This window comes from Rousettus aegyptiacus, unplaced genomic scaffold (assembly GCF_014176215.1).
Source record: "Rousettus aegyptiacus isolate mRouAeg1 unplaced genomic scaffold, mRouAeg1.p scaffold_m13_p_6, whole genome shotgun sequence".
In the NCBI taxonomy this organism is placed as follows: Eukaryota; Metazoa; Chordata; class Mammalia; order Chiroptera; family Pteropodidae; genus Rousettus; species Rousettus aegyptiacus.
The window spans coordinates 17,433,916-17,447,388 of NW_023416309.1; the positions used below are offsets into that span (position 1 = coordinate 17,433,916).

General features: G+C 37.7%; 1 protein-coding gene and 1 non-coding gene across 7 annotated transcripts in view; one reads left to right on the forward strand and one right to left on the reverse strand.

The window, feature by feature from the left end:
- Positions 1 to 7,853: 7,853 nt before the first annotated feature.
- Positions 7,854 to 7,957, reverse strand: LOC118604402. The gene has a single exon (XR_004951716.1). It is a non-coding gene; the product is annotated as a U6 spliceosomal RNA (small nuclear RNA).
- A 1,342-nt stretch (positions 7,958 to 9,299) lies between these two features.
- SLC25A16 (solute carrier family 25 member 16) overlaps positions 9,300 to 13,473 on the forward strand; it is a 41,888-nt gene continuing 37,714 nt past the window's right edge. For 2 of the 6 annotated variants that reach the window (XM_036223149.1, XM_036223152.1), the window contains exons 1-4: positions 9,449 to 9,553; positions 10,286 to 10,437; positions 12,300 to 12,353; positions 13,074 to 13,166. Coding sequence is in view for 2 of the 6 variants with exons in the window: in XM_016127336.2 (XP_015982822.1) it covers positions 9,439 to 9,553; positions 13,074 to 13,166 (208 nt within the window). In the remaining 4 variants the exon portion in view is untranslated. Of the gene's footprint in view, positions 9,554 to 10,285; positions 10,438 to 12,037; positions 12,354 to 13,073; positions 13,167 to 13,473 lie in introns of those variants that run through there. The other 4 variants (XM_036223151.1, XM_016127336.2, XM_016127335.2 and 1 more) reach the window with 4 other exon arrangements.

Below are 13,473 nucleotides of genomic sequence, written 5' to 3' on the forward strand. Positions count from 1 at the left end.
TTGATTGAATACCATCTTTATAAGTTATACTCTCTTCTCTAAATAAACATGGCTTCAGTTGCAATTTAAATGCCCCAGACTAACAAGTTTCTCTCTCTAGCCTAAATCCCATTTTTGAGCTCCATACTATTTCAACTTCATAGACCTTTTAAATTCAGCATTTCTAATACTTCATTATTCTTAAATCACTCTTTTTTCATTGGCTTCTATAACTTCTGTTTTGCTCCTTACATCTCTAGCCATTCCTTCCCTGTCTCCTGTGCCAGCTCATCATTTTCGAACTAGCTATTTAGTGTTACAGTTACTCAAGGTGACTTCTAGGTTCTCATACTCTTTCTCCTCAGCCTCGACTTATTGATGTTATATAGCACCTTCAGCCCAGAGCTCCTTACATATTCGGTTCTATAATATCTCCTCTTAGATGTCTCCAAGGCCTGTGCATACTCAATATGTCCCAACCAAGAAACTCATCCTTTCCCCTGTCCTTTCACCTCACTCTAAACCAACAACAAATTGATCTTCTTCCAGAGATCCCTCCCTCAATGCATTCATCCTGTTATGTTAGCTAAGAACCTATGGATTATCCTTGACATCTTCCTTTCCTTCTTATTGAACCCATCACCAAGTCTCATCCATTTTATCACTTCTGTGTATCTCAAATTCATCCATTTCTATTTCCATGGCTTTTACTTTAGACTAACAGCCACATTTTACAATAGTCTACTCATGTCCACTTTTGTCCCTGTTCCATTATCCAAGCCATGGGCAGAATGATCTTTTTGAAACACATACCCGACCATATTAATCACAGTTTAACACTTTGGTTTCATGTTGCTTTCAGGAAAATGACAAGACTACTACAGGGACTACCCGTGGCTATAAAGCTTGACCTATCTATCTCACCTTGTGTCACAAACTTCCTAGTTCTTCCCACTCTAGTCACAATGGCTTCCTTCTGTGTATGCAAACCAAAAATTATTCTCTTGTAAGCCAGTAAATTCCATTTGCCAACGAGTTTCATTTTAGGCAGGAAAAGACTTCTGCAGTTCTGCAATCTAGTAGCTCCCTTTATTGCCTTACACATTTGACAAAGTAAGTGACCTGCCTGATCCCTAGAAGGCATCTAAATTCTTAAAACTTGAAGGTTAGAGTGTGGTAATGCATTCGAGGTGGTTATCACACCCTCAAAGACAATGACCTCTCCCACCATAGGCTCTGTTTACTTTTCCTCAAATGTTATTTCCTTCTCTTTTTTTCAGTTAAGGTCTAGTCATCCTTCACCTTTGGGTTCAAGCACCACTTCTTTAGAAGAAACTTCTCTAAACTTTTTGTTAGGTCAAATACCTGTTTTATGGTCTTATATCATCATGTACAAAGCTTCCTCTCAGAAGTACTTATCCAAGTTTCAATTTTATGTGAATTTCTGTGATTATTTGATTAAGATTTGTCTTTCTCACTAGAGTACAAAGTACAAGCTTCCTGAAGGGTTGGGACCAAGTTGTGTGTTTTGTTATTGTTGTTGTTTTTTATTTGTTTGTTTGTTTGTTTGTTTTTTTACTGTTGTATCTCTGAGCAAGAAATACCTATGACCAAATGAAAGAATAAAAGAATAAATTAGGTCATTCTCTAAATAATTTCTAGGTCATTGCTACATCTAATTGTAACCACATTGAGATGATGCAGTTTCTCTTCTGAAGATTTCTTTCTCTTACTGCCTGGAAAACTCTTACTCATATTTTAAGGCCCAGCTGAAGTCTCAGGCTTTTTCTAAACTCCTCACCCCTTCCATGGAAATGGTTTCTTCTCTCTTTGTTCCTTACAGTACTCCACGCATACCCTTAACATAAGATAGATAACCAACAAATTGTACTTAGTTTTTTGTAGTTGCTTGCTTGCTCTTTTACAAAAGCTTTTTATAGAATTTTGTCTTATTAATTTTTGTATCTTGACCATCTAGCATAATGCTTGGCATATGGTAGGTAGACAGTATATGCTTATTAACTGAATAAATAATAATCTTTTCTGCAGGTCTAGTAATATGCATACTAAGGAAGAGAGAGGAATACAGTACCAATTATGTGCTGAGCACAGTGGTAGATACTATACCTAAATGATCTTATTTGATATTCACCTTATTTCTGGGGGGAAGGATCACTCATATTTTACAGACTAGAAACTGAAGATAAAAAAATTAAACATAGAGCTATCATATGACCCAGCAATCCCACTTCTGGGCCTTTATCCAAAGAAATTCAGAACACTAATTCGAAAGGCTACCTACTTTCTTGTTTTCATTGCAGCATTATTTAAAATAGCCAAGATATGGAAGCAACCTAAGTGTCCATTAATAGATGATTGAATAAATAAGATGTGGTACATACATACAACGAAATATAAATCAGCCATTAAAAAAAAAGAATGTGATCTTACCATTTGTGACAACATGGATGGACCTAGAGGGTGTTATGCTAAGGGAAATAAGTCAGAGAAAGACAAATACCATATGATTTCACTTATTTGTGGAATCTAAAAAACAAAATAAACAAAAACAGAAATAGACTCATAGATAGAGAACCAACTGATGGTTGTCAGATGGAAGAGGGGTTGTGAAGCTGGGAGGAAAAAGTGAAGAAATGAAGAAGTACAGATTGGCAGTTATGAAATAGTTATGAGAATGTAAAGTACAGCGTAGGGAATATGGTCAATAATAGTGTAATAACTATGCATGCTGTCAGGTGGGTATGGGACTTGTCACGGGGATCACTTTGTAAGCTACATAAATGTCTGACCACTATGCTATACACCTGAGACTAATATAATTTGAATGTCAACTGTAATTGAAAAATAAAAAATGTTTAAATAAATATACAAAATAAAATAAGTAAATAATATAGGGGATTCCACCTCCCCAAAGAAATTGAAGATCAGATACTTAGTAAGTCCTTATCATCACTTCTCTACTAAGCAAAGAAGTAGACAGTTAAAATTTTAATGTATAGATTTCATGAACTATAAAAAGACTTGACCAGAAAATGTCGGTTTTCATTTTTTAAAATACCAGATTACTAAAGCCAAAATAAAAGAGAAACATCAAACAATTTTCTAAAATCCCTGCTTTCCTGATTAACCTTTACCTCATGTTCACAAACTTTCCACCTGTCTTTTGCACGCTAGCCATGGAAATCTGATGTCACAACCTAGGAATATCTAATATTATTTTTAGATTCAAAAATAGTAACTATTGTGCTTATTTCATCCAATTTTTTAAGATCCAGTTATGTATATTCAAAAATAGAACCAGAGTCTGCTTTTAAAAAAATCCAACTATATAAAAGTGTACAATGAAAAGTGAAAGGTACAATTCCTCCATCCTTTATCCATCTCATTTCCCAGAGGTAATCACTGCTGACAGTTTCTTATGTATCATTTTAAAAATTGTTATGGCATTTCTTCTGATACACTAAATGCCATACTTTATACACATAGGAGGAAATGAGATGTTCAATTTCACATGAAGTTGTATAGTGTCTAAAATATTTTAAATTCTGTCTATGGATAAGTTCTTTATTAAAAGAACTATTCTATGTTTTATATGGGGTAATTTATATATGTCTCCAACGTTATTGAAATTAATGAAGCATCTGTGATATATGATGCTTATTCATGATAAATATAAGTAAATAAAAGTTAAAAATCTGTGGTCTAAAAGAGACTATCTAATAGAAGACTTGAAGATAGCCAAGGTCCACGACAATGTTTATTTATCTATTTTTTTAAGTAACATAAATTTTATTTATTTACTTGTTTATTTATTTCAATTAATTAATTAATTATTTTATGATTGCATTGGTTAGCAAAATCCAGTAAGTTCCAGCTGTACACTTTAACAGTAAAGCACACATATATTTACATTGTATGTTCATCTCTCATAGTTAGATTTCTTTCTGTCACCACATATTTGACCCCCTTTATCTCACTTACCTCCCCGCTCCCCCGACCTCTGGTAAGCACCAGTCTGTTGTCCATGTCCACGAGTCTCTGTTTGTCCTGCTCATTTGTTGCTTTTAGGTTTATATCGCACATATAAGTGATATCATGTGATTTTCAACTTTTTCTGTCTGGTTTATTTCGCTTAGGATGATTATCCCGAGGTCCATCCATTTTGTCACAAATGGAAGTATTTCGTCTCTTCCTATGGCTGAATAATATTCCATTGTATATATGTACCACAGCTTTTTTAGCCAGTTATCTATCATAGGACATTTCAGTTGCTTCCATGTCCTGGCCACCATGAATAATGATACTACCAACATCGGTGTTCGAATATCTTTTCAGATATGAGTTTTAAAATCTTCAGGGTAAATACCCAGTAGAAGGATTGCTAGATTGTATGGTAGATCGATTCTTAGTTTTTTTGAGGAATGTCCATGCTGTTTTCCATAGTGGTTGTACCAATTTGCAGTCCCACCAGCAGTGTATGAGGGTTCCTTTTTCTCCGCATCACTTCTGACATTTGTTAGTTCTTGTCCTGTAGATTATAGCTATTCTAACATGTGTGAGATGATATCTCATTGTGGTTTTGATTTGCATTTCCCTCATAGCTAGCGATGTTGAGCATCTTTTCATATAGTTGTTGGCCATTTGTATGTCCTTTGGGGAGAAGTGTCTGTTCAGGTCCTCTGCCCATTTTTTGATTGGATCTTTTGGTTTTTTGTTGTTATTGAGTTGTATGAGTTCTTTGTCTATTTTGGATATTAGGACCTTATTGGAAGTGTTGCTTGCAAATATATTTTCCCATTTGGATGGTTGTTTCTTTACTTTAATGATGATTTCTTTTGCTGAGCAGAAGCTTTTCAGTTTGATGTAGTCCCATTCGTTTATTTTTGCTCTTACTTCCCTTACCTTTGAGGCCAAATTCATAAAATCCTCTTTAAGTCCAAGGTCCTTGAGTTTAGTTCCTATGTTTTCTTCTATGTATTTTATTGTTTCAGGTCTTATTTTCAGGTCTTTAATCCATTTTGAGTTAATTTTGGTGTGTGGTGATAGACACAGTCTAGTTTCACTCTTTTGCAGGTGGCTTTCCAGTTTTCCCAGCACCATTTATTGAAGAGGCTTTCCTTTCTCTACTGTATGTTTTTGGATTTTTTGTTGAAAATTATTTGCCCATATAAATATGGGTTTACTCCTGGAGTCTCAATTCTGTTCCACTGGTCCATGTGTTTGTTTTTCTGCCAATACCACGCTATTTTGATTATTGTCACTTTGTAGTATAATTTGAAGTTGGACAGAGTGATGCCTCCAGGCTCGTTCTTTTTTCTCAGGATGGTGTTGGCAATTGGGGGTCTTTTGTGCTTCCATACAAATCTGATGATTTTTTGTTCCATTTCTTTAAAGAATGCAGATAAGATTTTGATGGAGATTGCATTAAATCTGTATAATGCTTTAGGTAACAAGGTCATTTTAACTATGTTGATTCTTCCAATCCAAGAACACAATATCTTTCAATTTCTTTGTATTTTCTTCTTCTTTTAATAGGGTTGACAATTTTTATTAAAATGGCATGCCTATTCCTCCCTGTTTCATAAAATGTCAGAATATGTGTGGGTTGGGGAAAGCTTTCAAAAAAAGCTTTTTAGGTAGTTATTGTTATATATGATTGATATGGTATTCATATATTATCTATGTTTAAAAAATGTATATTTACCAAACCTTTATCCTTTGGTGCTTTTGTATGTTTTCATCATGACAGTTTGTACCAACATCCCTAACCCCTTTCTGTATTTTAAACCAGTTCCTCTTTCTGTCTTCCCTATTCTGTTAATGCTACCATCAAGTTTCTTAATCATCCTAGCAAAAAACTGAGAGGCAACTTTGACTTTTTCTATGTCTTGCCCTCCACATATCATCCCTTAGGAAGCCTAGAAGATGCTTTCTCCTCTATTTCTCTCTGATCATAATGTTGTCATATCTGCACCAGCCCTCTTGCCTGGATTGTTTGTTGCTAAAGCTTCATAACTGGCTTCCCTGTTGTCAGATCTATCAGTGTTTGCCTTCCCAATCTTCCTATTACTCTCTCCCAGATTAATTTTCTAAAACATAGCCGTCGCCAGTTTTTTATTATCCACTGAATTGTCTAAACTCTTTAGTCCAAGATTAAAACTGTTCATGATATAACTTTGCTCTCCTTCTTTAATGTTATTGGTCAGTGACCTGCCATACAAGTGTTGAGGAGTCATGAGGAAGGGCTCAAGGATCTTAAGTGAGACAAACTGGACTACTCTTTGTTCTTTGAATATGTTCAATTTTTTAATGTGTCTTTGTGTGTTTCCTTTGGCACATGCTCAGCCATGTCAAAAGACAGTTTAGTTCCCTCTTTTCCTGATAACCACTAACAAATATGGTTTGCCTTTCCTCTGTATCCCCACTTTTTATTTATGTATTATATTTATTTTACTATTAAGTTCACATTCATCTCATTAAGTAGTACATTCTTTGGGAAAGGGGATTGTTTTTTTCTCCACTTATTTAGCCTCTAGCTAGTAGTCGTCGTCCTAAAAATGAAAGAGATAAAAAAGATTGATCTTTAATTAGTTCTGCCATCATTTATCATCTACAGAGTGTGAAATAACATATCCAATGAACAAAGCAGATAATCCCTATCTTCGTGGAGTTTACATTCTAGTGGGGGGAAACTGATTAAAAAAAAAGTTTTATATACGAAATAAGTCATACGTGTGTGTATGTGTGTGTGTGTGTGTGTGTGTGCGCGCGCGCGTGTGTGTGTGTGAGATATGCCAATAAATGCTGTGGAAATAAATTTAAATTAAAATTGAGAAATGAGATAGTGAGTTTTGGTAGGGATGAGGTTGGAATGGGTGGTAATTTTAAATATTACAGCCGGGGAAGGCCTCCCTGGAAAGGTGATATCTGTGTAACTACCTGAAGGAAGGGAGAGAATGAGGAACATCTAAGAGAAAAGTAGTATAAGCAGGAAGAACAGGATGTGCAAAAGCCTGGAGAGCATGACTAGTATTTATGAGCAATGAAGAAGCTAGTGTGACTGAAGGGAGTCCTAGGAGTTGAGGCCAGAGATATGATAGGAAATCAATAGACTGTTATAAGAATTTCTCTAAGTGATATGTAAAGCCGTTGAAGGGTTTGGGGATAAGAAGTAACAAGATTTGCTGTAAGTTTTAAAGAATTGCTTTAGCTGCCATGTTAAGAATAGACAGTAGGGGGAATGAGAGAGCAGGGAGACCAGGAAATTAATCAAGGTTTGTAGACAGAGGATGGAGTTGCTATTTAATGAAATACAAGAAGGCTGTAGGAGTAGCATCTTTGCACAGAAAGATGATTTAGTTTTAGATAGGATAAATAGATACCAATTAGATATACAGGTGGAGATGTTAGAAACATAAAAAGAGTTGCGAAGTCAGTGGGAAGGGCTGGAGACTGGGTGTCATCACTACATAGATGATATTTACAACTATGAGCTTGCGTGAAATCTCCGAGAATGAGTGTAATTATAGAAGAGAGTCATGGACTAAGCCCCGAGACACTACAACATCTGTAGGTTGGGCAGTTTAGTAGACACCAGCTGAGTAGTGAGAGAAGAAATACTTGGATGTTTAAATCACTAGACCTGTCAGTTATCATCTATATTAACTTTTCATCCTTGATCTAGATTGAGGGCTTTTTTTTTTTTTATGGCGATTTTAATTTTATTTATGACATTTCATTTTCTGCTTTACCATACAGGTCTTATAAAGTCCATTGTTATTTCCTTTCCCTGTTCACATTTTCCAAATTCAAGTATCAAGAATGCCCAAGTTATTTACTATATAACAACTCAAAAATATGGAATGAATGTCACAAATTTGCAGGTCATCCTTGCATGGGGGCCATGCTAATCTCTGTATTGTTCCAATTTTAGTATATGTGCTGCCCAAGTGAGCACTGGATTGAGTTTTGAAGGTGGGGCCATTGAGTGATAAATTAAACCTGTAAGGTGCATCTCATTAGGAATGGAAATGGATGAGGTGTACCAGTACAGCCTGGACAGGAGAGAAAAAAAATACACATTAGCACTAGGAACTGGGGCAGTTTTGCTAGTTACGTAATATAAAAGTACAGACATTTCTCTTTCTTTGTAACATAAATAAAACCTTAGGGAGCTTTTTCTTTGTATTTTTTATTGTGATAAAATATACTTCCTATAGTTTACCATTTTAACCATTTTTAAGTGTACAATTCAATAGCATTAATTACATTCATAATGTGCAATCGTCCCCATTTGGGGAGCTTTTGATTCTTCACATGTAAAACAAAAATAATGACATTATATGGGCCTATATTTTCTGGTAGAAATTGAAAATTGGTAACATGGAGAAAATTAACTTGAAATCTGGACTCATCATTAGTGATGAAATGTGGCTAGAAACACTGCAGAGGCATAGCTATAGAAGGAGAAAGAGGAGCCCAGTGTCAGTAACAGAGAAGGTTGGAGTAAGTATTGTGGAAAATTATGTAATTTCTGAAAGAGAGGACAGAAATTCAGAACAACTTGAGTCTCAAAGACTAGGAATGAATTTTGCCCCGGGCTGGAAGGTATGAGGGGCTCATAGTAAGAAATAGTGCCTGTAAGGAGTGGTTAAGAAAGTCTTGGAACGCAATGGGCCATGGAGTAGGAACTGGGAGTTTCTAAGGGTTTAGGGCAGACTTGGGGTTGGTTGGGAGTAGAGCTCCGTAGTATTTGAGAGCTAAGCAGAAGGCACAGATTCCGAAAGGCCTCACCAGGCAAAAAGTATTTATGTAATTCATAGGGAGGGCTCCAAAGAAAGAATCTACTTTAGCCATATTGCTTTGGCAGAGGTGACAGGGGTGGAGTGAAAACTTAGTGGGGGGTTAGGGAGAGCAGAAATTGAGGTTCAGTGAGGAGCTTTGAGAAGACAGCTGATTTGGAAGGAAATGGTGCAATTTCAGAGGTTACTGGAGAGTCGGAAACCAAAGGCTAGTTCTGAAACGGTTCACTTTAGGCAAGTCAGAAGACTGCCCGATGGGTAGTTACAGGTCAATTCCAATACAGGTCAATGGACAGGAGAGGGCTTTCCGAGTTGGTGAGTTTTGCTAGGACCTTCCCGCTGGCCACGCTTCGCTTCTAGCGCGACAACAGAAGAGGCCTGAAAGCGAACCCAGGCCTAGGGATGCGGGGTGAGGCTGGGTGGGGGAGGCGACAAGCTCCCGCGACTCGCGCTTGGGCCGCGCGCCAGGCCCTGCCCCTGGCCTACGCCATCAGGACGCGCCCCGCACCGCGCGCCGGGTGGTGTCCCACCCCGCGCGCACCGCGATCCGCACCAGCCTGTCGGTCCCCGATGGCCTTGGCCGCGGCTCATGGATTGAAAATTGGCGACTAAAGCTCCCGACACAGCTCTGGTCCTGATGGCGGCGGCGGCGGCGGCCCTGGCAGCAGCCGACCCCCCTCCAGCGATGCCGCAAGCAGGAGGGTCCACCGCCCGCCGCGACTTCTACTGGTTGCGCTCCTTTCTGGCGGGAGGTGGGTGTCCGCCGAGAAGACCTGGCCGCACTCGGGTGGGAAGGGCAGGACCTGGATGGAGCGGGTCGGATGCATGCGGCCGTTCTGATATTCTTGGGCAATGGCCGCTTCAGTGCTCTGCTAGATGTTTGACCCACTGTCACCTTTTACTAATTAATAATCACTTGGCTAGTGATAGCAGGGTCCTGGGGAGGAAGGGCCTCTAGCTGTCGTGGAGCGGCTGAGGACTTGGAATGGCTGAACCAGGCAAGCATTCTTCAGGTTTGGATGGCAGGGAAAAGAGAGTCTTACAAAGACTCCGGGGTTTCTGGCAGCCCTTTCTTTTATAAAGACCATAGATGGCCTAGTGTAAACTTGGATTTTGCTGTTTGCTTAAAAGAAACCAAATCCTGGAGTTCAGCTTTTTAAACATGATTGGGAAATTGTGCAAAACTGTCAACAACCAAAACTGGCTCCAACTCTGTCACAGTTGTCTTTAACAGATGACGACTTGGCAGGTGCAGCCCAACTTTTGGCCAGAAGGTTCATATTCTCTCAGAAATTTCCTCTGTCTTCCCATAATGAGATATTTCAATATCTACCCCTTCTTAATTGATTGTCTGGGTTGTCACAACTCAATTATTTGTTAAAGCTGGGAATTTTTAAAAATCCAATATTATGAGGACTTGTAGAAAGATATATCTGTGTGCAGGAGTATTAAGAATTTAATTATTTTGTTCTGCTGATAAAAAGGACATTGATTTATACAAGGAACATTTGAGTGCCTGCTGAGTGCCTGCTGAGTGCCTGCTATGTGCTCATTGCACATCAGGGAACAACACAAAGACCTTGGAGTTTACATTGGTTGGGAGTTGTGAGGAGAAAGACAATAAACAAAAGAAAAAGTAAGTTGTATAGTATGTTACAGGTGATGAATGCAATTGGAAGAAGTAAGGAGAATGGGCGAGGAAATGGAGAGGCTAATTGGTGCATATTTCATAGGTTGTGTTAAGTCTCATTGAGAGGATTACATTTGATTAGACTTGAAGAAGTAAGAGAGTTTAGCAAGTTGATGTCTAAGGAATAGCATTTCAGGCAGAGGGAGAGAAATGCTAAAGTAAAGGTTTCAAAGTAGGAGAGGGCCGGGTGTATTCAAAGAAAAGTAGCGACACCTATGTAACTGGAGCCAAATGGTGTTGATGGAGGAAAGAGGTTGGAGAGGTAAAGGGAGGCAGAAAATGAAGGGCTTCACATACCATTGTAAAGATTATGATTTTTACTTGGAGTGAAGTAGTGAATTAAACTATCACAGGTCTTGAGCAGAGAAGTGACATGATGTGATATATTTCAAAATGATCACTTTGGCTTCTTGTTGAGAATAACCATAGGAGGGTGAATATGGAAGCAACGAGACCAGTTTGGAGGTTGTTGCAATAATTCAGATGATGGATGGTAGCTTGGAACAGCTTAGTAACAGGAGAGGTGGTAGAAAATTGTGGTTTAGTTATAGATAGAACAAATAGTATTCTCACAGACTAGAGATGGGATAAGGAAGAGAAGTCAAGGGAGACATATTTGGGTTTGAGCAACTGAAAGGATGAAGCTCTCATTGACTGTTATGGGAAGGCTGTAGTTGGAGCAACTTTCATGATGGGGGATATGAGGAGTTCAGTTTTAGACCTGTTACATTTTGTGATATTGACTAGATATTGAAATAGGGTCATGGTGCATGTAGGCGAGGATAGCAACCAGGACTCTCATATTCTGCTGGTAATAATGTAAAGTGGTATAACCACTTTGGGGAACTAGTTGGGTAGTTTCCTATGAAACTGAACATTTGTATGCCATATTCAATATTTCCATTCCTAGATATATACCAGCATATATATTTCTGTTCATGACTGCAATATTCATGGTAGCCCAAAACCAGAAGCAATCTAAATTCCCATTACTGCTAAAATATATAACTAAAATATAGTATAATCATGCAATGAAATACTATTTAGCACTGAAAATGGATTAATTCCTGCCACATGCAACAGTGGATGAATAATATTGGAGAGAAGAAGCCAGCACAAAGCAAGCCATACTGTGTAATTTTATTTATATAAAGTTCAGAAACAGTCAAAACTAAGTCCATGTTGTTAGAAGTCAGAAGGTTGATTGGTTGTCTCTGAGAAGGAGGGGGAAAATAGTGATTTTGGGAGTAAAGAAGGAAGACTTCTGGGAGGCTGATAATGTTTCATTTCTTGATTTGAGTGGTCCTTACTTGGATGTATTCACCTTGTAGTATGTAATTCATTAATTGGCATACTTATGATTTTTGTACATTTTTCTGTATATCTTACAGTTAGTTATTACACAAAAATTAAAAAGAGGAAAAGAATTGGAGAGAGCATATAATGAAAACTGCAAAGGAATCTTGATTAAGTTGTTTATTTTTTAGAAGTTCGTGGTTTTTTTCTTTTACATAGTGAAATTGTTTTAAAATCAGGTTTGTTAAGGTATCATTTATATACAGTAAAACCCTTAATTTAAATGCATATTCAGCTTATATTTTCAATATGTGATGGGTTTATCGGATATAACCCCATTGTAAATCAACTCCATTGTTCTAATGGAAACCAAATTAGAGATCACAGAGTGTGTGGGTATTTGTACATGTAGGATACTTTACAAAAATGTTTTAGTTCATTTGGGCTACTATAACAAAAATATCACAATCTGGGTGGCTGGCTTGTAAACAACAAACATTTATTTTTCATAGTTCTGGAAACCAGGAAGTTGAAGATCATAGCGCCAGGGAGAGATGCAGTGTTTGGTGAGGACCTGCTTCCTCATGGACGGGACTTTCTTGCTGTGTTTTCACAAGGTGGAAGGGGTCAGGTGTCTCTTTGGGGCCTGGTTTATAAGGGCACTAATCCTATTCATGAGGGCTCTACCTTCATGACCTAATTACCTCCTAAAATCCCACTTCTAAATACCATCACATTGTGAATTAGTTTTCAACATATGAATTTGGGGGGCGGGACAACACAGCATAGCAAAAATTATATCTTATCACCGTAGAAGCATGCCAAGCTAGTAGGGCTGGCCTGTATGTATGCACTTTACTGTCATCCACATGTCTGCACAGTGGCATATGGTAGGGACCAAATACATAATTGCTGAATGTATGAACGAATGAATGAGTGAATTTTGGGGTAAAAATTCATTATTTCAATGCAAAAGTTATGCAGAAGAAGAGGAGATTACTTCAAACAGAGCCTTACAGTTGAGTGTCTGTTTCCATAACCACATTTAGCAAGATTCTCGGTGTTCATCAGGTAATGGAGGCAGATTTACATTCTTCAAACTTATTTTTAAGTATGACATATTCAGTTATCATGTTACAAGCAATGAGGGCCAATCATCTACATAGCCTTTCTACTGGGCATTTCCACCCATGGAGACCACAGGGTGTGTTGGCTGAACAAATAATGATTTCCATCTGGAAAGAAATGGTATACAATTTCTTCCTGACCTCTTAACATTTTTTTAGGCATTGCTGGATGCTGTGCAAAAACAACAGTTGCTCCTTTGGATCGAGTAAAGGTTTTATTACAAGCTCACAATCACCATTACAAACACTTAGGTGAGTTAATAGAAGCTAAAAACTAAAAATGAATGAAAATATTACCCATCTTGGTTTTCAGTTGAATTATAGTGGAAAGAAGACAAAAAGGAGATTCAAGTTTGGGGGCAGATTTTGCAAGGGATGTCTCTCATCCATATTAATATTTTCGTTTGTAATAGTGATTATACGTTATCGTATTAGGGTACTGATATCCTCTAAACCAAAATCTTTGAATCATTGAAATATATACTATTTGTTTATTGGGATTAATGTGTCACATCCTTCGCAGACACATTAACAGCTCCACCTGATTTTTTAAAAAATC